At 46.9% G+C, this 25415-nt stretch overlaps 1 protein-coding gene across 2 annotated transcripts in view; it reads right to left on the reverse strand.

Annotated features, from left to right (window-relative positions):
* The window catches only part of SGSM1 (small G protein signaling modulator 1), a 109313-nt gene that overhangs the window by 22413 nt on the left and 61485 nt on the right, over nucleotides 1–25415 (reverse strand). Inside the window, exons 10-20 of one of the 2 annotated variants that reach the window (XM_069081908.1) lie at nucleotides 20552–20619; nucleotides 17240–17403; nucleotides 16861–16990; nucleotides 14665–14829; nucleotides 11836–11974; nucleotides 8292–8356; nucleotides 7066–7211; nucleotides 4623–4751; nucleotides 3039–3221; nucleotides 2012–2083; nucleotides 705–1292 (exon numbers count right to left, since the gene is read on the reverse strand). In XM_069081908.1, coding sequence (XP_068938009.1) covers nucleotides 705–1292; nucleotides 2012–2083; nucleotides 3039–3221; nucleotides 4623–4751; nucleotides 7066–7211; nucleotides 8292–8356; nucleotides 11836–11974; nucleotides 14665–14829; nucleotides 16861–16990; nucleotides 17240–17403; nucleotides 20552–20619 — 1849 coding nt within the window. The remainder of the gene's footprint in view (nucleotides 1–704; nucleotides 1293–2011; nucleotides 2084–3038; nucleotides 3222–4622; nucleotides 4752–7065; nucleotides 7212–8291; nucleotides 8357–11835; nucleotides 11975–14664; nucleotides 14830–16860; nucleotides 16991–17239; nucleotides 17404–20551; nucleotides 20620–25415) is intronic. The other variant, XM_069081907.1, reaches the window with a different exon arrangement.

The raw sequence follows: 25415 nt of genomic DNA on the forward strand, positions 1-25415 counted from the left end.
TCCTTCCTGCCTGCCTGCCTGCCTGCCTGCCTGCCTGCCTGCCTTCCCTCTCCTGCCTTCCCCCTTTCCCTTCCCTCTGTCTACATAGGGTAGACATAGGCTGTCACATCCTTACCTACAGGTACTCTTCCAAAAGAAAATTTAAATTTTATTTTAATCCCTGAAACTTTTTTTAACCCCAAATCATTCTGACTCTCTATGACTGGCCAACAGTAGGTCCCAAGCCAGACCCTACTTGGTCATTGTTGGGCCCTGATTGGCTCAGAATGAATATAAATAGCAACTGTTTCTGTTTTGACCAGAAACCCTGAGGGTCTTCCCCTCCCAGATTTTTTTTTTTTTTTTTGGATCAGGTAAAGAAGCCATTCTATGCCTCATTTCTTATTAAGCCTAGTCACTGAATGGGCCTTGCCTTGGTCAAACTGAGACCCGGGGAAGACCTTAACTTGAAAAGGCCAAGGTCCCCAGTGTATCCTAGGCCATCTCCAATCACCCTGATCCAAATCTGGCCACTGGACTCAGATGGCTCCAGAGGAGAAAGTGAGGCTGGTGACTTTGCACAGCCCTCCCTCACTTAAATCCAGTTCACTTGCATGTCATGCCATCACCTCCCTGACATCATGGTCTTCTTCAAGAATGATGGACAAACAACAATTCCATACTGGCCACCAGAGGAATAATCACGCCCCCTGCTGTCTACTTACTGAGTACGTCACTCCGCTGGAAGACACTGGGGAGGCCTCGGTGTTTGTAGAGTCCACCACGGTCAGTGATTCTAGATGGGGGTAGAGACTTTCCATTTCTGGCTCCTCAGACAGGGTATCCTCACTCTCCACCAGGCTCTGCTTCTCCGCCTCACTGCCCACCCAGCTTTCCACCACTGAAGAGTCCTTCTCTGGGAGGGCCACATCCAGGCTCCCAGGCACAGACATAAACTCATCCAGGCTTTCATTGGTGAGAAAGTCCCCTTCGAGGCTGTCTTGGATGACCAGCTCCTCTCTTGGGGTCTTGTCCATGGGCTGGGGAGCAGTGTCCAGCTCGTGGCCATCCTGGGCACTGGGTCCATCAGGCCTCGCCAATGGTGGGGTGTTTTTGAGTGGTTCCATGACACTGTCTTCTGTGCTGAGACTGTGCTCGGACTGACCCGAGGAGAAGTTGTGGGAAGAGGGATGGCCAGAGTCAGGGGAGCAGGTGCCATTGACCACTGTCCCATTGGGAACCTTGGACTGCTTCATGTCATCCTGCCTGCTGTATACCTCCACCTGTTCTGTTTCATCCACAGACTCAAACACCTGAGGGAAAAAAATAGACGTATTGTTTAGGCCCAGGGCAGACAAAGATGGTAGGTCAGCTTTTGAACCTCTAAAATTAAGTGTGGCCCAGTGGAAAGTGCCTTGGATTATGAGACAGAACCCAGTAGGATATGCGTTGGACTTTGAGTCAGAACCCAATGGAAAGTGCATTGGACTTTGAGTGGGAACCCAGTGGGAAGTGCATTGGACTTTGAGTCAGAACCTAATGGAAAGTTCATCGAACTTTGAGTTAGAAGACCTAGGTCTTGCTATGTCACCTTAGATGAATCATATCTCTGAGTCTAGGTTTTCTGATCTACATCTATAACTCCAAAATTCTATATGCTGGATTTGAGTTCAAATCTTGATTCTCAAGCCCTTAATAAATAAACAAATGCTTATTGGAGGGAAGGAAGGCAAAAAAAGGAGGGGGAAATTTACATGATAATTTTATTCTACATTTAAAAGGAATAGCAAGTTATACATGACAGATTTGCAGTTTCATATGCAATCATTTTTTTATTATACATGTTATGGAACTGCTTGTTTTATTTCATAAATAAATAAATACTTATTGATGGAGAAATAGCCACCTGGGTGACCTTGAACTAGGAACTGCCTTCTTTGGGTCTCATTTTCTTCCTCTCTAATGAACAGTGGGGTGGGATTATGTAATCTGCAAGGTCCCACTGAGCCCCTCCCATCCTGTGATTGCCTACCTGGGTGCTGTTACTGGAATCGCTCGGCAGACGGATGTGATTTTGTCTGCCTGAACTGCAGCTCTGAGAAGACTAAAAGGAAGGGGGAAAATGGGGGGAGGGTGTCAAGTAGAATTCTCATTATCTTCTGCAGCCCTGTGCCCTTCATCTGGGTTGGACACCCTCCCTCCAGAAGATTAGGCAAATTCCCAAGACACTGACAAGGGTACTGGGTAGAAAGAACTTGAGTCTGAAGGGTTGGGGGTTTCAAGGCATTGGCGGTGCTTGGCATGATGTCACTAGAGGGCAGGATTAAGGCCTGAGATCAATGTAAATTCCTCCACATGGGTCCAAAGAATCAATTTCTAAAACAGTTTGTATGAAAGAAAGACAGAGGTTTTAGAGTATTTCAGTCTCAATATGAAGAAAGACCTGACTACATTAATATAAACTCAAACCACTTCCCCCAGTGGCAAGGCACCAGAACATGGGAATGGATAATCCTGCTGTCCTGGTCAGAGTACATCTGGATTGATGTGTACAGTTCTGGCTATCACACTGTAGGATGGTCATGGGTAAGCTGAGAGCATTCAAAGGAGGGTGCCTGGGATGACAATGGGAATGGAGAACAGGGATCCCTTGAAGAAACTGGGGGCATTTAGTCTGGGGAAGCCCAAAGGGGCACATGAGAGCTGACTTCTGGTACTTGAAGGCTGTCCCATTGTCAGAGGAGCAATGGGAGGGAAGGTGCAATCAGGCAAATACTGGCTAAATGTAAAGAAATTCCTGACCATAAGAGCTGTCCCAAAGGAGAATGGGCTGTCAAAGGGCTTTAAATAATGGTGGAATGACCACTCACTGGGGATGCTGTCTGGGCAAGTCTTGCTCAGGCGTGGGTTAGACTAGATGGCCTCTGACGTCCCGTGGGACAATGAGAGTCTGTGATTGGTGACTGTTGGCATCTGCCCCTCCACTCACACCTGCCCTCTCTCATCCTGGTCCCTTTTCCCAGGGTGGGGGACAGGGGATTCATTCCAAGAGCAGTTACCTCATTGCTGATGGTGGAATCCCTATGCATCATCCTCTGGAGGTGGCTGTCCAGGCTTGCACCCGAGGAGCATTTGGCAAGGGCGGCTGCGTGGGACTCTTTCTCCCTCTGCCGGACGATGGCCTCACAGCCCAACCACTCCGCCATGGTCTGCTCATAGCAGGCGTGAACCTGATCGTCCACCTGTCACCAAGACAGACACAGCCAGGCCCGGGGAGCCTGAGTCCATGTGGCCCCCTCCCAAGAGTTCAACCCCTCTAAAGGATAGCCTCAGCCTGGACAGGGAATCTCCTGACCATTCCCAGCTTCCTACCTCTAGTCCTCCCTATGGCCCAGTCGGTACAACGGTTGGTTTTTAAAACATCCAACAATTTCACATCTGTTTTTTTCCCAATTTCTTTTCAGCATTTTGTGGAGGGGGTGTGAGGGGTACAATCTTTAGCTATTTTGTTTTTAAACTGTCAGCAAGTCACAGGACCATAGCTTTAGGACTGGAAAATATGTCAGAGATGAACTAGTCCAAAACCCTCATTTTACAGAGGAAGAAACTGAGGCCCAGAAAAGTTAAGTGACTTGCCTAAGGTCACATACACAGAACCAGGATTCAAACCTAGGGCCTCCAACTCCAAATCCAGCTTCTTTCCCCTAGAGAATACTGCTGACCCCAGTCTCACTTCTTCCCAGGAAGACTTTGAGAGGAGATGCACTGGAGAAATGAAGCTTGAGGACCTGGGTTTGATCCTCAGCTCTGCTACTGTATAATCATCTCCCACTGCCATGTCTTTTCAGTGGCTGTACCCCATGCCAGGAGCACTCTCGTCCTGATTCGATTCCTAGTTTCTCTGGCTCTCTTCAAGACTTGGCTCAAATCCCCTATCAATCATATATTTTTCAAGTCCTATCACTTTGGTTCCTCCATTTCAAGGACTTACTTTGGGGTGCTAGCCCCTCTTAAACCTAGGGAACTGATGAACATAGAGAGACACTGTTGTTATGGTGGATAGAAAACTGGAGACAGGAACCCTGGAAGAGATAGCTAGTGAGATACTAGATGCAGTGGGCAGAATGCTAAATCTGGGGTCAGGAAGTCCTGTATTCAAATTCCATCCAGACACCTACTAAATGTGTGATCTTGGTCAAGTCACTTAACTTTTCTGTGCCTCGATTTCCCCATCTTTAAAATAAGGGGATTGGACTTGATGGCCTTGAAGGTCTCTTAAATCCATAATCTGTGATGTAACAAGCCGTTCAATCACAGAAAAATCACTTCATTTCTTAAAGCCTCAGTCTACCCAGCAGTAAAAATAAGATAACATTTTACTGCCTTCCTGACAGGGTTATTGGGAGGAAAGCAGTTTGCAAACCTTAAATTGTTACAGAAATGGGAGTTTTGTTGCTATTACTGTTTAGGCCGAAACTCTGTACCTCTTCTTCCACACACCCTGCTGTGTCAAATTCTCAATCCCACCTCTTCAAGTAGAAGTGACTTTCTCTGCCTGGGATGGGGCACAGAGGACCCTCCAGACCTTATTAATGTGCAAAAGAGAAACCCCAAATGAGCTCTTTAGGCCAAGCCAAACCCACCTCCTTCCTCTCAGCCTCTGTCATCCCAAATTGGTAATGGCCCAGCAGGAAGGGCCACACATCCTTGCGGATCTCGTGCTGAATCCCCCCAAAGTAGATCAGACGCAGCAGTTCCTTTTCTTCATAACTCTGGAGGGGGAGAGGGAGGCATTGGGCCATTGAGAGAACAGTCCCCAGCCTATGGAAGAAGGCACCTGTCCCAGGGCTCGGCCCCTGGGGCACACCACTGAAGAACATCAATGCCAGGAAACCCAAGGGTGGCCCAGCTGCCAGCCTAAGACTAAAAGCATTGCAGTGATGTGGGTGCTTCAAGGAGCTTTTAAAAAATTATCTTCTTCCTTCCCTCTAAATCCCACCCCCCCCCAATAAAAATGTACAAACACAAGCCCTATAATGAATAAGTCTGGCAAAACTAATCCCCACATTTGCCTCAGCCAAAAACATCAGTTTCATTTGGTACCCTGGGCTCATCACCTCTCTGTTAGGAAATAGAGAACAAGCTTCATTGTCAGTCCTTAGGAATCATGGCTGGTCATTTCAATGATGAGAGTTTTTAAGTCAAAGAATATTCTTCCAAACCATTCAAACTGTGACCAAAAAGTCACCAACCGTATGTGTAAGTCCTCTGACCCATTGATATAACTGTCATCACAAAGAGATAAAAAAATGAAGAAAAGGGTTTGCGTGTAGGAGAATATTTACAGCAGCTTTTTGTGTGGTGGCAAGAACTGGAAAGTAAGGGGGTGCCCTTTCATTGGGGAATGGCTGAACAAGTTATGGGATGGTTCTTGTCTTTTGTTAAGAGAACCAAAATGACATCACTATGTTGGAGTCAAAAATACAGTGCGTCTCACTGACTGATCAGACTAATACGTGCTCAGAAGGTTCTGCCACAGGTCAGGTATGACTGCTGGATGGGATATGGATATGGTAGAAAATTACTGTGCTATCAGAACTGATGAAATGGACAGCTCCAGAGAAACTTGAGAAGACTTTTATGAACGGATGCAGACTGAAATGAGCAGAACCAGGAGCACAATTTCTGTAGTAACAATAACATTGTAAGGACAAATTAAAAGACGTAATAGTTCTGATGGACACGATGACCAGCCATGATTCCAGAGGTTCTGTCAGAAGCATGTGACCTACCTCCTGATAGAGAGATAATGGACTCAGGCTGCAGAATGAGACACACATGTTTTAGACATGGCCAATGTAGGAATATTTGCTTGATTATATATATTTGTTACAATAATTTTTTTCCCTTTTTGAATTATGGGTGAGGTGAGAGGAATAAAAAATAAATGAGAGATATTATTATTTCTTTTATATATTAATTACTAATTATCAAATTAGGACCAAGGTCTTTCCCTTTTTCTACTTCCTCATCTAGAAATCAACCAAATCTCAGGAAATCTCAGGCAAAGACTTACCCACTAGGATGGCTAAGATCTAGTTAAAAACAGTAAAGAAACTCTAAGTTTAGGCAAATGGGTGGATTCCTGCTCATTGTGTTTACTCAAAAGGTCTGGGGAAATGAAGATACTCCCTTTTGTCAGACTGGGGAAGTGGAAATTGATGAGTCTCTTGGACTAAGACTTGGGAGATCAAAGTCACATACCTCAAGACCCTCACTGAATAAGCCCACCTCTCATCATAATATTCATTCTCTCATTAATTGTTAACCAATCAAAGTTGACTGCCACCCTCAGGAACACCCACTCTGCCAAAGGCATATAAACTGTGAGCCCACTGCCATGAGGGGTCTTTGGCATTCAAGAGTGCCACTGACTCTTTTATTAATAAAATGCCAGCATTATTAATAAAATGATTAGTCACCCAGAAATTCTCTCGAACTTTTTAAACATCACATAAAAAATAAATGCTTGTTAACTGAAACAATAAAAGAAATTTTAAAAATTAAACCCAAAGCTTATTCTTTTCAGTCAAGCAATCTGTTTTTCATCCCTCTAAGGTCTTACCCTGAGGAATGTTCCCTTCCCATCCCCTCCCCCAAATCTAGCTCTATAAGTCAGATAAAGGAGGGCTGATAGTGAGTCCCCAGCTTAGAGTGACACTAGTGGCATAATCTTGTCATTTAGCCTTTCTGTGCCTCAGTTTCCCCCTCTGTAAAATGCAGGAGTTGTGCTCACTGGCCTATAAGGTGCCTGCCAGTTCTAACTCCATGACTCTGGCTCAAAGTCCCTAGACACAGACTCTCTGAATGAGCCCAAGCAGAGGAGGAGAGAGGTCACCCCTGGGACTTCTGACCTTTTACTGCTCCCCCGCCCCATGCCTTGAAGTCTTCAGCCTGGGCTTAGTAACCTTTGTAGCTCTAGGTTACAGTGTGGTCAGGTCACGGTCCTGGGGTCCGTCAGCTGGCCTGAGATACAGCTAAGTCAGAAAAAGAGAACAGGAGAATCAGAGAGGTGTCTGGCTGTACCGTGTTATCCTTCAGATACTGCTCCCAGATGCCCATGGTCAGGCCGGGGCCGGCATCACAAGGCAGGTCCGGGGACACGATCAGGTGGTTAACTAAGGCCGACAGGTGGGTCCTCACAGTAGACAAATGCCTACAATAGGCAAGCCCTGGTGGGGTAGAGAATGAGAACAGTAACCTGGTCAGCACCCCAGCAATACAGAGGGGACTGCTCCCAGCTCAGGTTTGTGAACGTACCTGGCTGGCACTTGCCCTGAGGGCAGAGGCTTGGCTCTCTATTACTAATGAGTGCTCTGTGCTCTGCACTAATAGACGTGTGTACGAGTGTGTGCATGTGTGTGAGCGTGTGTATGAGTGTGTGTGCGTGTATGAGTGTGCATGAGTGTACGTGTGTGTGTGTGAGTGTGCATGAGTATACGTGTGTGTGCGTGAGTGTGCATGAGTGTACATGTGCATGGGGGGGGGACCAAGAGCACAAGCTGAGTGGGGCCCAGTGACAGCAGATTTGGCTGTCATTCAAGAACCTGTCACTGCCGGTAGCCTTCAGGGCCTCAGGGCTTGCTGAGCCCTGGTGTGTATTTGTGTATGGCAAGTGGCTGAGTATGTACATGAGACTTGTCTAAGGTCATGCAGGGAACCAGCTGCAGAGAGGAGATTGGAACCCAGGTCCTCTGGCCCAGAGGCAGGGCTCTTTCCAGTGTGCCACAGCCCCCCTCCCCCCAGCACATGTTACTCCTGCCTAGCTAAGTTCTGAATGGATCTTCCCCTCCTCACACTGATCTCAGGATGATGAATTATTTGGCCAGCACAGTTCCTGAAAAACACCTCTTCATTCTGGGATGAGCTGGGTAAGTGTGTGTGCTTGCATGTGTGTGCACACATGTGTGCACATGTGTCTGTGTGTGCATGCGTGTATGAGTGTGTGCTATTATAACTGGAATTGTTATTGTTGCTATTATAGCTGGAAAGGACCTCACAGGCCACTTCTATCCAATCCTCTCATTTTACAGATGAGGATGCAAAGGTCCATAGAGGTTAAGTAACTTGTCCAGCTAATAAGATTTGAACTCAGGTCTTCCTGACTCCACACGCACCATGTAGCCTTGCATATACCACATTCCACAGCATCTATTAGCAGGTGTTGGTGCTGAGAGGGCATTGAATGACCACCTGCCAAGATCACCTGCCCCTCCCCTGGACCCCATGCTGGGTCTGAGAAGGGGACGTACAACCATAGAAGGCTCTGGAGAGGATCTGGTGCTTCATGTTGTCACAGAGGAGTTTCAGAGGAGCCCTGAGGGAGAAATAAGACACAGTAGTTGAGATTAGAACATGTACAACATGGCCAGAGGGTCGGTCCCCTGGGGTGTGACTGCAGAGTACCCTCTCCTCCACCTTCCCAGAGGCTCAGGCCTTAGAAGGTTCAGGGAGGAGGCAACAGATCAAGTCCAGTCCAGGGGAAAAGCCAGGACTTCCCAAAGAACCAAATGGTTCTTCTGTGGCTTGGGAAGGAATGTGTTGGGCACACTGGCCTCAACATTCTACTGTAACTTGGCCCTAGGATGGACAATGGTCCTAAGCCCCCTCGTGGATGGTCTTTAAGCATACTCATCATTAAAATGATAAAATTATACAATATATAATGACATATTAATATATCACATAGTGTAATATCATATTTTGATATAATAATTTCCCCCTATTGTATCTACTGTGTTATAATGTACAATATAATTTATAATTATGAAATTGTAAAATTGTTTCAGATTTGTCTGGGAAGTTGTGGTTCAGAGGTCTGCATTAGATTAATCACCAAGGTGCCTTCCATCTCTGACAGTATGGGATTCTGGGAATCCCCAGAAACTCCCTGACCCTAGCAGATTGATATTCTAGTGGTCTACCCTGGCTACTTAGGGAACCTCCCCAAGACAGGCCTTTGTGTCCCAGCAGCCACCTGGCAAGAAGGCCAGTTTGGAGCGCCCAGACTCATCTCGACCTCCCGATTGAGTCAGACAGAGGGAACTGGGTGGGCTCTTCTGCTCTACCCATGTGTCTCCATCAGAGCAGACCAGGACATGGTATGAACTGATGGTGAGGCTGGGTTCCCAGAATCACAGGGTCTTAGAGTTGGAGGTGACTTCAAAGACATCCAAAAAAATCTCTACAATATCCCCAACATGTGGATATCCAGCCTCTGCTCAAAGGGCTCCGCAGAGGCCTTTAATTCTAGGAAATTTTTCCCTTTAATGAGCTTAGATTTGCCTCTTTGATACAGTACTTCTAAGAAGAAATAAATGTTTAATAAATTCTTTCCCTTTCTTTCTTTCCTTCCTTCTTTCTTCCCTTCCTTCTCTTTCCTTTCTTCCCTCCCCTTCCCTTTCTCCTTTCTTCCTTCTTTCCTTTCTTCCCTCTTCTTTCCCTTCTTTCTTCCCCTCATTCCCTTTTCTTGTTACCTCCCTTTCTTCCTTCTTTCTTTCCTTTCTTCCTTTCATTCTGTTTATTTATTCCTTAGCTCCTTTCCTTCTTTCCTTTCTTCCTTCCCTCCTTTCCTTCATTCCCCTTTCCTTTCTTCCTTCCCTCCCTTCTTTCCTTCCTTCCTTTCCTCCCTTCCTTCTTTTCTTCCTCTTTTCCTTATTTCTTTCCTTCTTTCCTCCCTCCCTCTCCCCCTTCCTTCCTTCCCTTCATTTCACTCACTGCGCCAAGGAAGAAAGAAAAAAAAGGCAGACTAAACAAAACTGTTTCCGCTTCAAAAGCACAGCCTTTCAAGTACTTTAAAGAGAGCCATCACATCTGGCCTGAGCCTTCTCTTCTCCAGGTTATTCACCCCCAAGCCCTCCAGCTGACCTTTCTATGGACTGGACTCAAGCCCTTCCCCATCCTGATTGCCCTCCCAGGATGCTCTCCAGCTTCTCAATGTCCTTCCTAACCGGAGGAGCCCAGAGCTGAATGAAACACTCCACATTTGGTCTGAGCAGGGCAGAACACAGGACTTTCACATCCCCATTCCTGTAAGATGTGCCTCTCAGTGTAGCCCAAGATTGGCTCAGCTCCCAGCATTCTCTCTGGCTGTCCCCCCCAGGTCTGGAATGCTGTCTATCCTCACTCAGTTCCACCCACTGACTTCCCAGGTTTCCTTTAAGTCTCAACTAAAATCCCACCTTCTCCAGGAAGCCTTCCCACACCCCTCTTAATTCCAGTGCCTCCCTGCCATTCATTATTTCCTATTTATCCTGTATAGAGCTTGCTTTGTATATATTTGGCTTCATGTTGTCTTTCCCATTAGACTGTAAGCTCCTTGAGGGCAGGGACTGTCTTTTGTCTCTTTTTGTGCCTCCAGCACTCAGCATAGTGCCTAGGCATACAGTAGGTGCTGAAGAAATGTTTATGGATTGAATGTGTGTGTATATATATACATACATACATACATACATACATACATACATATATATATATATATATATATATATATATATATATATATATATATAATGTGAAGTCTCTAAATCCATCAGGGATCTTTCAGACAAACTATTGTCCAACCAGGCCATCTCTATCCCATACCTTTAAGGACCATTTCTTGAAGTCAGGTGTAAGACTTTCATTTATGCCTCATGAATTCCTCTACAAAAGTGTGCATTTTCCAGGAGATGTGAGTTTAGTAATGACTTGAACGTCCTAGAAACTGAGACTTAACCTTCTGGGTGGAGAGTGTCCCATTCTGGACACAGGGACCATCCTGGACACATCTATAAAGTCAATGGCAGAGCCTGCCTGCTCAGAAGGAAGGATGACATCGCCCAGCCCCTATTATATTTATGGCATTCAACATTTATTAAGCACCTACTGTGTATGAAGACCTGTTCTCCTCACCAGGGACTGTATACAATTTACTAGCAGCAACAACTCTGGCAATAATAACTGGCATTATCTAGTGCATTAAGGTTTGAAAGCTCTTTACAAATATCTCATTTGGTGCTCACAGCCACCCTGGGAAGTGGGTGACAATATCATCCCCATTTTATAGATATGGGATATTGAGTGGACAGAGATTAAATGACTTACCCAGCATCATGTAGTTAGGAAGTATGTAAGTATAAGCCTTGCTCTCATGTAACATATGGTTTAGAAGGGCGTGAGTAGATACAGTGGATAGAGGTCTGGACTTGGAGTCCAGAGTTCAAATCCTGCCTCAGACCTTTCTGAGCTATATGACCCTGGGTAAATGACTTAACCTTTCTCTGCCTCCGTTTCCTCATCTGTAAAATGGGGACAAGAATATCACCTACCTTCCAGGGTTGTTGTGAACATCAAATGAGATAGCATGTTTTAAAACACTTTGAAAACATTAAAGCAGCACATTAAATATCAAGTATAAATATATATTAAAGCTAGCTGTCATGATCATTATTGTTGTTGCTGTCATTGTTATTGTTAGGGGATCACTGCAGTCTACCTCACCCAGCCCCAGACCTCAGCCCCCAGCCCCCAGTTCCCAACCCCCAGCCCCCAGTCCCCAGGCTCCAGCCCCAGGCCCCCGCCCCGAGTCCCCAGCCCCCAGCCCCCAGCCCCCAGCCCCAGCCCCATCCCCCAGTCCCCAGTCTCCAGCCCCCAGCCTCCAGCCCCCAGGCCCATCCCCCAGCCCCATCCCCCAGCCCCAGCCTCCAGTCCCCAGTCTCCAGCCCCCAGGCCCATCCCCCAGCCCCAGACCTCAGCTCCCAGTCCCCAGCCTCCAGCCCCTAGCCTCTACCCACCCCACCCTATGATGCCCTGTACCTCTCGTGATTACATCCATTGGAGCCTCCGCTCTCTGTGGAGCCTCTCTGGGAGCAGGATGAGCAGGATGACTTTCGAGGACTGGGCTGCCACATGGAAGGCAGGCTGCTCACAGAGGTGTCAATCAAGTCTGGGGGCACTGAGGAAAGGAAGGGAGGTGGGAAGTCCCCATTAAAGCAGGAGCAGAGTCCTTGATCCAAAGCCAGCAGCTCCCCAGTAGCATAGGTAGGAACCAGAATCTTGAGTTGAAGCATCAGGGCACCCATAAATGAGACTTAGCCCAGGACCCTGGAGCACGCGTGATCCGATGGAAAGTACCCAAGAGATCCAGAGAAGGAGAAGTACTCTCTGGAAGGCCGGCTGAAAGTATAGCCCCAGAGGGTCAGCAGACAAGAGCTAGCACAGAGAAAGTTGGGAAAGGGTGAGAGAGAGAAACCAGAGAACCAGGAAACCAGGACCAAGCCAAAAGGAAAAGGAAGAGCCTTAAGCAAGAGCGCCATGTTGTCATCTGTCCATCCTAGTGGCCATGCTACCTATGGCAGAAGGGAAGGAGACAAGTCAAGGGACTGTTGTCTTCTCTTCTGGGTGCCATAGCCTATGAAGAACAGTGAGGAGAATCCTAGAGCATCCAGGGAAAGCAACCAGAAGGCAATGAAGGACTTTGAGTCTTTGTCATCAGGGGTCATTAGATGGAACGATGGATGCTTAGCCTTTGTCATCAGGGATTGTTAGATGGAACAAGGGATGCTTAGCCTAGATAAAAGGAGATTTAGGGGTAGGAGGGGATGGTCTGGTACACAATGATGGTCTTCAAGTATCTGAAGAGCTATCTTCTAGAAGGGGGAATGAATTGATTCTGCCTGATCCCATTGGGTGGAGCTTTATGGTGTATCTGTCATTTTCCCCATTAGAATGTAAACTCACTGAGGGTAGGGATTGTTTTACTCTTTGGACTTGTACCCTTAGTACCTGGCACACAGTGGGCATTTAATAGATACTTGCTGGTTGATTGGTTATGGTTGTAATGAGCTGCCAAAGTGATTTTCTGAAAGCAAAGGTCTGCCCATGTCAGCCCCTGCCCCTCAATACTTAATAAATCCAGTGGTCCCCTATCACCTTCAGGACAAAACATAAAATCCTCTGATGTTTAGAGCCCTTCACAAGCTAGCCCCTGCCTACCTTTCTGGTCTCTTATACTTTATACCCTTCAACCCAGTGATACTGGTCTCTTTGCTGTTCCTTGAACAAGACCCTGTGTCTCTCAGCTCCATGCATTTTCTTTTTTTCTTCCCCTTTCCTAGAGGCAATTAGGAGTAAGTGACTTGCCCAAGGTCACACAGCTAGTAAGTATCTGAGGTCAGATTTGAACGCAGGTCCTCCTGACTCCACTCTATCCACTGTACCACCTAGCTGCCCTGGCTAGGGGAAAAGCCAGAGAAAAATGCCTGGCTTTCTCCCATGCCTGGAAAGCTCTCTCTCCAAATCTCCACCACCAGGCTTCCTTCAAGTCCCACCTTCAGTGTTCAGCCTGTTCCCATCTTCTTGAAAGCTAGTCTTCCCTCTGCTGATTACCTCTCACTTATCCTATCTTTAGTCTGTACATTGCCATCTGCATTTTCTCTTCCCAATTAGACTGGGCTCCTTCAGAATAGGACTGTCTTTTAGCTTTCTTCTTATTCCCAGTACTAGGCACAGTGCCTGGAACATAGTAGGCGCTTAACAAATGACTGACTGACAAACTTAAGTACTAGAGTTGGTGGAGTGTAATGGACAGCCTCCAGAAGCAGTGAGCTGGTCCTCACTGAATGTCACCAAGTCACGACTGGCTCATGACTCCTGGACTGTGCTGAAGAGGATTTTTGTTCAGGTTGGACTCAGTGGCCAGAACTCTTTCCAACTCAGAGACTGTGGGACACTGGGTTCTTCAGAGACTAGAGTGGGAGAGAGAAGGGGCGAAATGGTCTCTCCATCTCCCAGAGGCGCTCCATCGGCATGGAAGGGGAGAGTGGAAAAGAAGCATTTTGTAACCACTTACTATGCTATGATGGCATTTAAATGGGTACTCCTGGCAGGGCACCACGATCTCTGATCATGGGGTGAGGTCTTCTACAGGGTCTCAGATGACAAACATGAAAGGACGCCTGACCAAAAGATTCCAAAAGCAAAGTCGATCCTTGCCCAGGATTCTCCCTGTTGTCTATGGGCTCAGATAAGCCCAGCTCATGGGATCATCATAACCCCAGATCATAGATAGGGATCTCCTCCGAACAATACAAAGTCTAAACAATCAGAGATCACAGGGCATTAGAGCTGGAAGGGTCACGAGTGGTCATCTAAATCAATGCCTTCATTTTATAGACAAGAAAACAGGCTCAAAGACAGGAAGGGACTTGACTAAACTCACACAGTGAGTGAATCACAGGACTAGAACCCTGGGGCTTCTGATTCATGGTTAGGTGCACCCTCCACTCTACCATGCAAGTGTCCTAGGGTAAGTCAGTTGACTTTCTAGGCCTTGATTTCCTCCTCTATAAAAATGACATACAAAGCAATTTCTATATAGGGCAAATAGAAAATAATTAATAGAAGGAAAGCACTGGAATTAAGAGGGGTTGGGGAAGGCTTCCTGTAGGAGGTGGGATTTTAGTTGAGACTTAAAGGAAACCTGGTTCTAAATCTAGGACCCTATGACCCTGATAAGGGGCCAGCTGGCCACATGACATCACTCCATCCCATAATCCACCTTGCTCAGGAATGGAATTCAAATGACAACATGGCTGAGGTTGATAAGCACCGAGATGGTAGCTGAGGGGAAAACCAGAACATTACTAGGGGGGAACGAGTCTGTGTCCTGCAGGGTAGGAATAGCAGCCCCTCCAGGGCGAGTGGACAGCTGCCCCACGGCCATCACAACCATGGTCCGGCCCACCGGGAACACCATCCACATTGATCTCGAAGAGGCAGGGGGAGGCGGAGGTGAGTACTCTGTGGGAACTTGAGTCACGGTTTTAAAAGGAAAAAGAAACAAATGGGTAAGGTGAAGGCTCTGGGGAAGGAAGGGCAACAAGACAGCCCCAAGTCCAGATTCTACCAAATTTAACTCTTCTCTACCTTGACCAGTTGGGGGGAGCTGGACAGGACAGCCTGTGAAGCCCCTTCCTTCTGGTTCTCCATCAATGACCTTCTGTCTGTCTGTAATATTATAGCAGATGATGGTTTCATGAGATAAGAAATTTAGTCCCTTAGAGGTAATCTAGGTCAACTCCTTCATTTTGCAGATGAGGAAAACGAGGGTCAGAGAGCGAAGTGACTGGTCCAAAGTCACGCTGGTGGTAGAGTCTGGATTCAAATCCAGTTCATCTGGGTCTAAATCCATGGCTTTTTCTACTATATACCACATTACTCACCTAATATTCTATGTCTGACACCACTCTGACAGGCAAGGCAGAAGTTACCATGACAAGGTTGGTCATGGTGATGCCATCCCCTCTGGTCTGTCAACAATGGTGACTTAACTAAATGGATTATGATAGGAGCCTAGGTCTAGATCCAGAAGGAACCTCAGAAGTCATCTGGTCCAACTCCTTCATTTTACAGGAGAGGAAAATGAGGCTCAGACAGTGACCAAGCCCAGATCTGAACCTAGGTCTTCTTCCAAATTCAGCATTATTTCCTCTACCCCACACTTCCAGCCTAGTGCCAGCTACTTACCATGAAGAATTAGAATGATTATTTAGGATCTTCTGTTTTCTGAACTCAAGATGAGTAGGTATAGAATTTAAGTTAACAGAAAGAAAGCTTCTATTGAACCTGGGGGCCTCAGGCAAGCAGCTAAAACTGTTTTTTTTTTTCTCTTTAGACAGCTTTCTTGTTCAATTGTGTCCAACTCTTCATGACCCGAATTTGGATTTTCTTGTCAAAGATACTAGAGTGCTTTGTCATTTTCTTCTCCAGCTCATTTTACAGATGAAGAAGCGGAGGCAAATAGGGTGAAGTGACTTGCCCAGGGTCACACAACTAGGAAGTGTCTGAGGTCAGATTTGAACTCAGGAAGGTGAGTCTTCCTGATTCCAAGTCTAGTGCTCTATCCACTGCACAACCGAGGTGCCCCTAGAGAGCCTCACACATATGGAAAAAGTGATCATTCATCTCCCTGATCCCTTTAGACCCTCCCCCTAGCTCAACAGTAGTAGGGGAAATGGCCACTGACCAGAGAGTAGGAGACTGCAGCTGCAGTGACCCCCCAAGCGTCAGACCCAAGGACCAGTCCCTTCATTGTGTTCATCCCAGAAGACTCAAGATCTGAGCTTTGCAGGACATGGAAGAAATTGTGCTTCCCTCACATATCCTTGGAGAGCAATGGTACCTGGGTCTCAGTCACACCACATGAGTTATCTGAAGGGAACTTTAAGTTATAGGAGATGTAACTCAGAGATTCCTATGCCACCGAGAGACTGCAAAAATGTCCTGAGCTCATGAGATTTCTTAAGTGCTGGCACTTTGGAAATAATAAAATTCTACAGAAATCTGAGCCATCAGCACGAGCAGTCAATTGGGCTGTTATTACAGTCTAGGGCTAAAGGAATGAAATATTTAAAAATAACATCCATCACAGACAGGGAATTTTCATCTCAGTGCTGTATTACAATGTACTTGGATGATGGCTGTACTTTATAAGGAGAAGTCCCATTTATCACGGAATCATAGGGACCTGGGTTTGCATCTCAATAACCCATGTGACCTCGTAAGGCACTTCTCTATGGGACTCAGTTTCTCACTCGAGGGTCCCTTGCAGCTCTAAATGTATGACTTTTTGATCTGTGATCTTCAGGGGTCTAGGACCAGGGAGGCTCACTGATCTGCCAAGGTCACCGAGCTGGTGGCTGAGCCAGGACCAAGCCAGGGCTCGTGGCTCAGTTTTCCTCCCCCCAGAGCACTAGGTGCCTTTGAAGACTACCTCCCTGGGTGGGCACCCCCATGCCAGTCCTTCAGTGGCAGGCGCCTGGGGGATACAAAGAGACTTACCGAACTCTGACTGCATGCCCGGGTAAATGATTCTGAAGACATAGTCTGTGGCTTCATCGTCTTCCTTGTCAGATGCAGATTCTGAGGAACCCTGAGGGCTTCGTTTTCGGAGCTTCGGAAACACTTTGCCCTAAAAGAAGAGGTTCTCAAGCCAATATACTGAACCCATAACTCCTTAGTCCTTGCCCACCCCACTCCAGGGCATGCCCATGGGCCAGACTGACATGCCCCAAGGGCCCCAGCACACGAAGGGACTTCCCTGGGAAAGAGGGAACAGCATCCAACACCCTGGGCTCCCAATCTCCTCTGCTCCCATCTCCCTCCCCCTCCGCTGGTGACTGGCGCCAAAGCACCTTTCCAGATGCTAGGAGTGTCTTACCTTTCCTCGCTGGGACCACAGCGGTGGGTCCAGCTGGCCATGGGGCAGCAGCCCATTCTCCAGGCACGACAGAAACTGGAGCAGATGACCCCCCTTGGGAAACCGGAACGGGGGCCTCTGAATCCCATCCTGGCTCACTAACACCACCGTCCCACCACTGTCTACTATTGACGACACAAAGCCAGACAAGACACAGGGCAGAAATCATCCATTGGGCTGGTTACAAGAAGCCTTCCCCCCAGCCGCCCCCCCATCCCCATTCCCCTTTAAGCACAGATGCCTCCTGGGCCAATCCAGCCAAAGGCCTTCTCCAGAACAAACCCCAAGCTAGGCCCCCTCACCCAATCAATGTGTCAGTCAACAAACACTCATTAAGGACACGGCACTCTGCCAGGCAGCAGGAATACAAACAGAAAAAGGTCAAATCAGCCTGACTGTCAAGTACATTACATTCATGTGCGTGTGAGGGTAACATCTAGAATGAACTGAGGATCACAGACTTTTAGAGGCCGTCAAGTCAACCTCCTCACCCCAATGATGAAGAAATGGAGGCCCCAAGGTGAAGGGATCTGCCCAGGCTCATACATCCAGTAAGTATCTGAGGCAGGATTTGAACTCAGATCCTCCTGATACCAAGCAGTTGGGTGGCACAATGGATGGAGTGCTGGTGGTTGTGGAGTCAGGAAGACCCGAGTTCAAATCTGGACTCAGACTCTTACTTAGTCACTTCACCCTGTTTGACTCCGTTTCCTCATCTGTAAAATGGTCTGGAGAAGGAAATGGCAAACCATTCTGGTATCTTTGACAAGAAAACACCAAATGGGGTCATGGAGAGTCAGACAATGAACAACTTCCTGATACTCTGTTCACTACACTGTCTAGGTAACTACTATGCTACCTTGTCCCACCTTGTTAACAGATAGGAAAAGAAGAAATGTCACGTGGAGCCCCATCCAGCATCTATCCAGTCCAGAATCCTGCCTCCCACAGGATCCCCAAGGGGCAGTTTTGTAGGAGGAACTGACTGATTCTTTTGATCAGTCTGTGCCTCAGTTTCCCCATCTGTGAAATGATGGAGGTTGACCTCAAAGACCTTACAATCCAATTCCAGCTCTGCATCTAGGATCCTACCGTGTTTCCCCAATAATAAGACCTATCCAGAAAATAAGCCCTCCCCTTACTGTGTAAAATTCCTCTAAAATAAGCCCTCCCCCGAAAATAAGCCCTATTGAGATTGCTACTGTAGTGAAGGTGATCCCCTGCGCTACACGCTACATTACGGTACCCTCTGTATGCACCGTCCCCCCCCCCAGAAACGCACGCCACGCTCCAAGCTGCATCCAATCAGAGCTGCAGCAGTGAGCGCGTCATCCTGTTCTTCCCCAGTGATTTGCTTGCTGGCGCCATTGAGAGCAGTGCCGCGGAGGAGAGCTGAGGCAGGACAACATAAGCCCTCCCCTGAAAATAAGCCCTCTGGTGTTTTTCTTTCCAAAAAAATTAATAAGACAGTGTCTTATTATTGGGGAAACACGGTATGATTTAGATTCAATTTACCAGCAAGCATTTATTAAATGCCTAGTGGCTATCAAAAGCAGCGAGGTAGCACAATGGATAGAGAACGAGACCAGGACTCAGGAAGACTTGAGTTCAAATTTAGCCTCAGACACTTACTAACTGTGTGACCCTGGGTAAGTCACTCTTCAACTGTAGAAAGGGAATAAAAATACTACCCCCTCCCCAGGGTTATTGTGAGTGAGATATTTTGAAAGAATATATAAAACACAGTGCCTGGAACATAGTAAACAAGAAATTTTGTTATTAAAAACACACTTGTTATGAAAAGTGCTTAATAAGTGTTCATTTCCTTCTGACTATATACCACAGACTGTGTTAGGCAGAGGGAGACAAAAACAGAAAAAAGAAGAGAATCCCTTCACCCAAAGAGCTCAGCTTCTCCTGGATATTGACCTTGGCAAGTCAGAGATATTCCCAAACAGTTCTGCCTTCCTTCAGGGGGACCACTGATGAACCACGGATTTAATCTTGTCTCCTTACACTTTCAGCCTGCTCAACCTCTTGTATTTAGTTTATTTTTATTTATTTTTTGCTTTTTTGGAGTGGGGAAGGCAGGGCAATTGGGGTTAAGTGACTTGCCCAAGGTCACACGGCTAGTACTTGTTAAGTGTCTGAGGCCAGATTTGAAGTTAGGTCCTCCTGACTCCAAGGCCAGTGCTCTATTCACCGTGCCACCTAGCAGTCCTGTTATGTTTATTTTTTAAAATACATTCTTATGTTGTCTACCCCCGGCAGAATGTTAGATCCTTGAGGGCAGGAACACTATTATTCCTATCTTAGAATCCCCAGAATGCAGTACAGGGTCTGGTGTCCAGTAGGTGCTTAATAATTGCTGGTGCTTTGTCAATCACTTGACTCTTGGTTGTGAGTTTCAATGGCTCGATTCACCCGGGGTCATGCACTCAGGGAAGGCCTAATTTTGGCAATCCAGGAGAACACCCAGTAGACCGAGACCAAGGCTTGAAGCCAGGGACCCAGAATCATTTGACTTGGAAGGGGGCGTGTCACAGGGAAGAGGGCTGGATGGGATCACTGATCTGGAGCTGGTAATGGAGGCCAAGCCCTTCATTTTACAGATGAGGAAACTGAGGCCCAGGGAATTTAGGGTCACAAACAGGAAAGATGACACGATTACATCCAGTAAGTGTTTAATAAATGCTGACTAAATGAATACACTCAAGTGAAAACCCATTCATAGGCATTCATCACTGAGAGCTGTGCGACTCTGAAAAGACGGGGTTGTTTTGGTTGAACCTGAGTTCAAATCCTTCCTCAGACCCTGACTAACTCTGTCACCCTGGACAAAAACCTTCAGTTTTCTCATCTGTAAAATGGGGGTAATCATAGTACCTGTCTTTGGGTCATAAGGATCCACTGGGACCACATATATAAAGCACTCTGTAAGTCTGAAAGCCCAACATAAGCACTAGTTATTATCATCATTACTGTTAGGATGTGTTGAGCCAGTGGGGCACAGCAGACAGGGACGTCCTGGGCTAAAATTTTAGCTTTGTTCTTTGCTACCTGGGTGATCTTGAACAAACTATTTCAATTCCTTGGGCCTCAGTCTCTTCCTCTACAAAATAAAGGGGTCCTGGGACACCTTCAAGCTCAGATCTATGATCTTATCATCCTAGGAAAGGGCCTGGCCACAATACTCAGCCAGGCAGCATGGGGGCCCTGGCCAGGGAGACCCAACCCCAGCCCGAGGAGCCACCTCCTCCAGGAAGGCCTTACCCTGCTGATGGCAATGCAGATAGACAATCTCCTCCAGGCGGATGGTCATGGCATAGTCCCAGTACACACTGAAAGACAAAGAGGGCCTAGGTCAGAGGTGTCAGCCCATTAGGGATTTGCCCCGGCCCCTTCCCTCCCCATCAACAGGAAGAAACTTGAAGAACCCATCTGTCCTCAGGCCGCCATCCATCATCCTTATCTCCCTTCCTCTAGAAGCTCGGACCCTGCCCCGAGCTCTCAGACCTCTGACAGGGAAGGCTCGTTATGCCAGGAATCAGGGCTCCAGGCCACGTTCCGGCTACCTTCTCACCATGCTGTTCTATGTGCTCTAGTGTCCCCTGCTCCCTGCAGCACCCTGTGATGATGTGGGCGTCATTACTTAGTCGTTTCAGTCATATCTAACTCTCTGTGACCCCATCTGGGGTTTTCTTGGCAAAGATACCAGAGTGGTTTGCCATTTCCTTCTCCAGTTCATTTCACAGATGAGGAAACTGAGGAAAACAGAGGGAAGTGACTTGTCCAGGGTCTTTCCCCCCCAACATGTATTTAGACGGTATGTATTTTTATATGTGCTTACAGTTTCTCCCTTTAGACTGTAAAAATCCTTCTGAGGAGGGATTCTTTCATTCCTTGGGCTTGTATCCTGATCTCCTAGCACAGTGCCTGGCATACAGTAGGTGCTTAATAAATGCCTGACTGAATTGAAATGCAGTATCTCCTTCTCTTCTCCAAGCTTAAAATGCCCAGTTCCTCCAACTGATGCTTCTATGGAAATCTCACTGGATTTGGATTCAAAAGGCCAAGATTTAGTCCTCAGTTTTGTCACTTTCTACTGAGAAGGCTGTGATAATACAGTACAATGAGCACTGACTCTGGAATGACAAGAACCAGGTTCAAATCCTGCCTCCAGTGATAACTGTGTTTGCTGTGTGACCTTGGACTGGTTACTTTCCCCTCCTGGCCCTCTGTTTCTTCCTCTGGAAAATAAGGGAGTTGGACCAGATGGCCTCTGAGGCCCCTCCCAGCTCTAAATCTTGGATCTTGTGGCTACTCTCTGATTCTGGGTCACTGCCCTTGAGTCACTGGCCTCAGTTTCTCTACACAGTCAATAAACATTTACTATGTGCTAAGCCCTGGGGAAAGTCTCCAAGATGGCTGAACCCAACTGCCTCTGAGGTTGCTTCAAGCTCTAAGGATATGGGTTGGGCCAGAGATCTGCTAAAGTCTGTTCTGACTGGAGATGCTGAAGTTCTGTGGAGTAGCCGGAGGAATTCCTGGACCCCAGATTGCCTTTTAAAATGGCATGATTGATGAGGATGGTTTCTCCTCCAAGGGAATATTGACTGGCTTCCTGAACCTGGCCAGTCACCCTCTGGCCACTTTCTAGCTTACCTTCTCAAAATAGTGCTCCCAGAAATCTACTGGGGGGGGAGGCTGCCTTCCACTGAGCTCTCCATGCCCTGTGGTTTCTGGGAGAGATAGGGGAATAGGGGAAGGGGGCATAGGGAAGACTCTTCCAGGGGAACAGAACATCTCCAGGGCAGGGAAGAGACAAGTAACTTCTGGTAGAGGTGCCCAGCAGGCATCTTGGGGACCTGCCCAGCTGACTTGGAGGAGATGGTCTTACTGGCTCCAGAGCTGCTTGTCCCCAGATCATCAGCAGAGGGAGATAGCAGACAATGATGGAGACAAACTACCTTAAGTTGGACTTGATTTAGCAATAGAGAAGCTGGCTTTAAATCCAGTCTCTGCCACTTGCTAGCTGTGTGACATTGGGAAAATCACTTAACCTCTGTGGGCCTCAGTTTTCAAGACTGTCGAACTAGAAGACCTCTAAAGTCCCCTCCTGCTTTCAATCTATCACCCTAAGTAGGAACAATGATTAGAAACTACCAAGAGACAAATTTAGGCTGGAGGTAGAAAAAAAAAAACTGCCTAATAATTTGAGCTGTCTTAAAGTGGGCTGGGTTGCCTCAGAAAGCAAGGAGTCCTCCCTCATGGAGATCTACAAGCAAATGCAAGAGGACCACTTGTCAGGGTTATTTTAGAGAGGAGTCCTGTTAGGTTGTGGCTTAGGCTAGATGGCCATTGAGACGCCTTCAAACTCTGAGATTCTGTGAGTCAGGAACTTGGGAGAGTGCCTTGCCTGTAGAGGGTCCCTATTAGGAGATGACCTCTGTGGGCAAGGGAAATGCTCTGGATAAGTCTTGCTGAAGGATATTCTTCAGGCCATTTCCAGGACCAAGGCTGGGAAATGGAAAGTGATAACTAAGGTTCTGTGCAGAAGCCAGAGCTGGTGATAACTGGAGCCCTAGATCTAGAATCCTAGGAATTTGTCTTATGACCAAAATAGAGCAGGTACTGTCCAGTCTAGAACCCAGGACAGCGACAGGCCCATGGGAGACACTCCATATAACCACCTCTCATGGAGAGATGGAATAGAGGAAAGGGAGCAGGGAACAGTGGATGGTGGGTGCTAGATTAAATCAATGCTTCCCCATCAGCCCACCTGAATGAGGGCCAAGAAGATAGTTAAACAAGAGAGCAAGGAAAATAGAAAACCAAAATTTAAAACTAGGTTAGATCCCAGATCAAATTTCCCCACTCTGCATCCTCATCAGCCCAAGTGGAAGATCCCATATACGTCTTATGAATGATCTGAGGGAGATTGTAGCTTTGGAGTCATAGAGGGATCATAGAGGCCACTGAAGCCAACTGCCTCATTTTATAAGTGAGGAGACTGTGTAGTAGAGGGGGTTAAGGGACTTGCCCAGGGGCACAAAGATATTAAGTGGCTAAGATGGGATTTGAACTGAGGTCTTCCTGAATTCAAGTCCAACATTCTATCTCCTGCTCCATAAGAGATGGGGGCAAATGGATGAATGAATTTAAAGGTGGCCATCCCAGATTCCTTTTGGCCCACATTTTTGGATGCCCCAAAAGAATGACAATCAAAGGCACACAATTGCTGTGAATGAAATCTCTTCCCCCATCTAAGTTATACACCTAATGAGGCAGCAAGACAGCACAGCAGATAGGAAACTAAACCTGGTGCCAGGAAGACATGAGTTCAAATCTGGCCTATGACACTTCCTCACTATGTGATCCTGGGCAAATCACTTAACCTCTGTCTGCTTCCGTTTGTAAAATGGGGATACTTATAGCACCAAAGATTGTTGTGAGGATAAAATACTATTTATAAAGTACTTTGCAAACCTTAATGTACTATGTCAATACTGGCTCTCATTATAATATATGATTCCCAGGAAACAGGATGTAGTAGAAGCCATGGACCAGTCATTCCATGTCTCTGAGTCTCAGTTTTATCATCTGTAAAATGGGGATGATAAGAATACCTATCAATGAATCAACAAGCATTTATTCCAGGTTTTCTGTGCTAAGGGATTAGAATACGAAGTGAAAATTGAATGGAGGAGACAATATGAACTTAGCTCCCAGGGTTGGTGTAAAGATCAGATGAGATAATGTATGTAGACTGCAGTGCAAGCTTTAAAATGCAAGGCATACAGAATCAAGGAGGGAGAGCTAACGTCAGGAAAACAAGGGTGCAAATCCTCCCTCTGACGTACCGTCTGTGTGACTCTGGGTAAGTCACTTAACCTCTTGAGACTAGGTAAGTTTCTAATGACTCAAGTTTCAGGGAATACAACCGCAACAACAACTTTGTGCCAAGCACGCTACATTGTGATGTCACTCGATCCTCATAACGTCCCTGGGAAGTAGATGCTACTATTATACCCATTTTACAGATGAAGAAACTCAGGCAGACACATCAAATCACTTGCCCAGGGTCACTAAGCTGCACTGGAAGAGGAAATTTCTTCATGATCAATGAAATCCTAGGTGCTGACCATCCCTCCCTTCAAATTGTTTTAAAGAACACTGGGCCCGTGAGTCAGGAAGCTTGAATCCTATCCCTGGCCCTGTCAATAGCAGGCTGTGACACCAGGCAGCACACTTCTCCAGACCTCAGCTTTCCTCATCTATTAAAGGGTCTCTAAAGTCCTGATGCTTCAAAGTGTCTCAGATTTTCTCTGCCTGCTAGGGCCCAGTTATAAAAGGAATAATGCCGCATGCTCTAGATCCCCTACTTTGAAAGGCAGTGTGGGGTGATGGATAGGGCAGTGAACTTGGTGGACAGGGCAAGAAGCCCTGGGTTTGAATCCTGCCTCAGACACTTAACTAGCTGCATGGCCCCTCAGCAAATCACTTAGTTTCTCAGTCTCATTTTCCTCACCCATAAGATGAGGAGTTTTGACTCAATGAATTTTAATTTCCAGCTCCAAATCAATGAGTTTATGAGGGGTCAGGGAATATCACTCAATAAGGAAAAAGCCAGCATCCCCTCCTGAGGATTGGAAAAGTCAGGAGAGCAAAGGGAAAGAAAGCAAACAACCCCTAAACATCACCAGGCATAGCTGTCACCCCTCTCACCACCACCCCCAACTCCCTATACCCATGGGAACTCCACAGTCCTTCATCATGGTGCTCAAATTTTCCCTGAATATCATCTATTCAAGACAGAAATCTTAGTAACCAGAACAATGGCTGTGGGTGATGAGAAAACTCATTAGAACCACCCCAGGCCCCCCTGTATCCCATGAGGAGTCAGGGAAGAAATCAGAAGCCATGGAACAAGAGAATCAGAGCTGAGGAGCCTTATAACACAGATCTGTTAGAATGCCAGCTTCTTGCAGACAGGGATTGCTTCATTCTGGGTTATTTGTATCACCCAGGATCTGACACAGAGCCTGGCATACAGCAGGCACTAAATAAATGCACGTTCATTGCTTGATAGAAGCCATAGAAGGGACTTTCAGAGCAGAGAATGTCAGAATTAGAA

The sequence above is a fragment of the Petaurus breviceps genome, unplaced genomic scaffold (assembly GCF_028583685.1).
Source record: "Petaurus breviceps papuanus isolate PSGF00001 unplaced genomic scaffold, PetGlider_PUasm1.0 99, whole genome shotgun sequence".
NCBI lineage: Eukaryota > Metazoa > Chordata > Mammalia > Diprotodontia > Petauridae > Petaurus > Petaurus breviceps.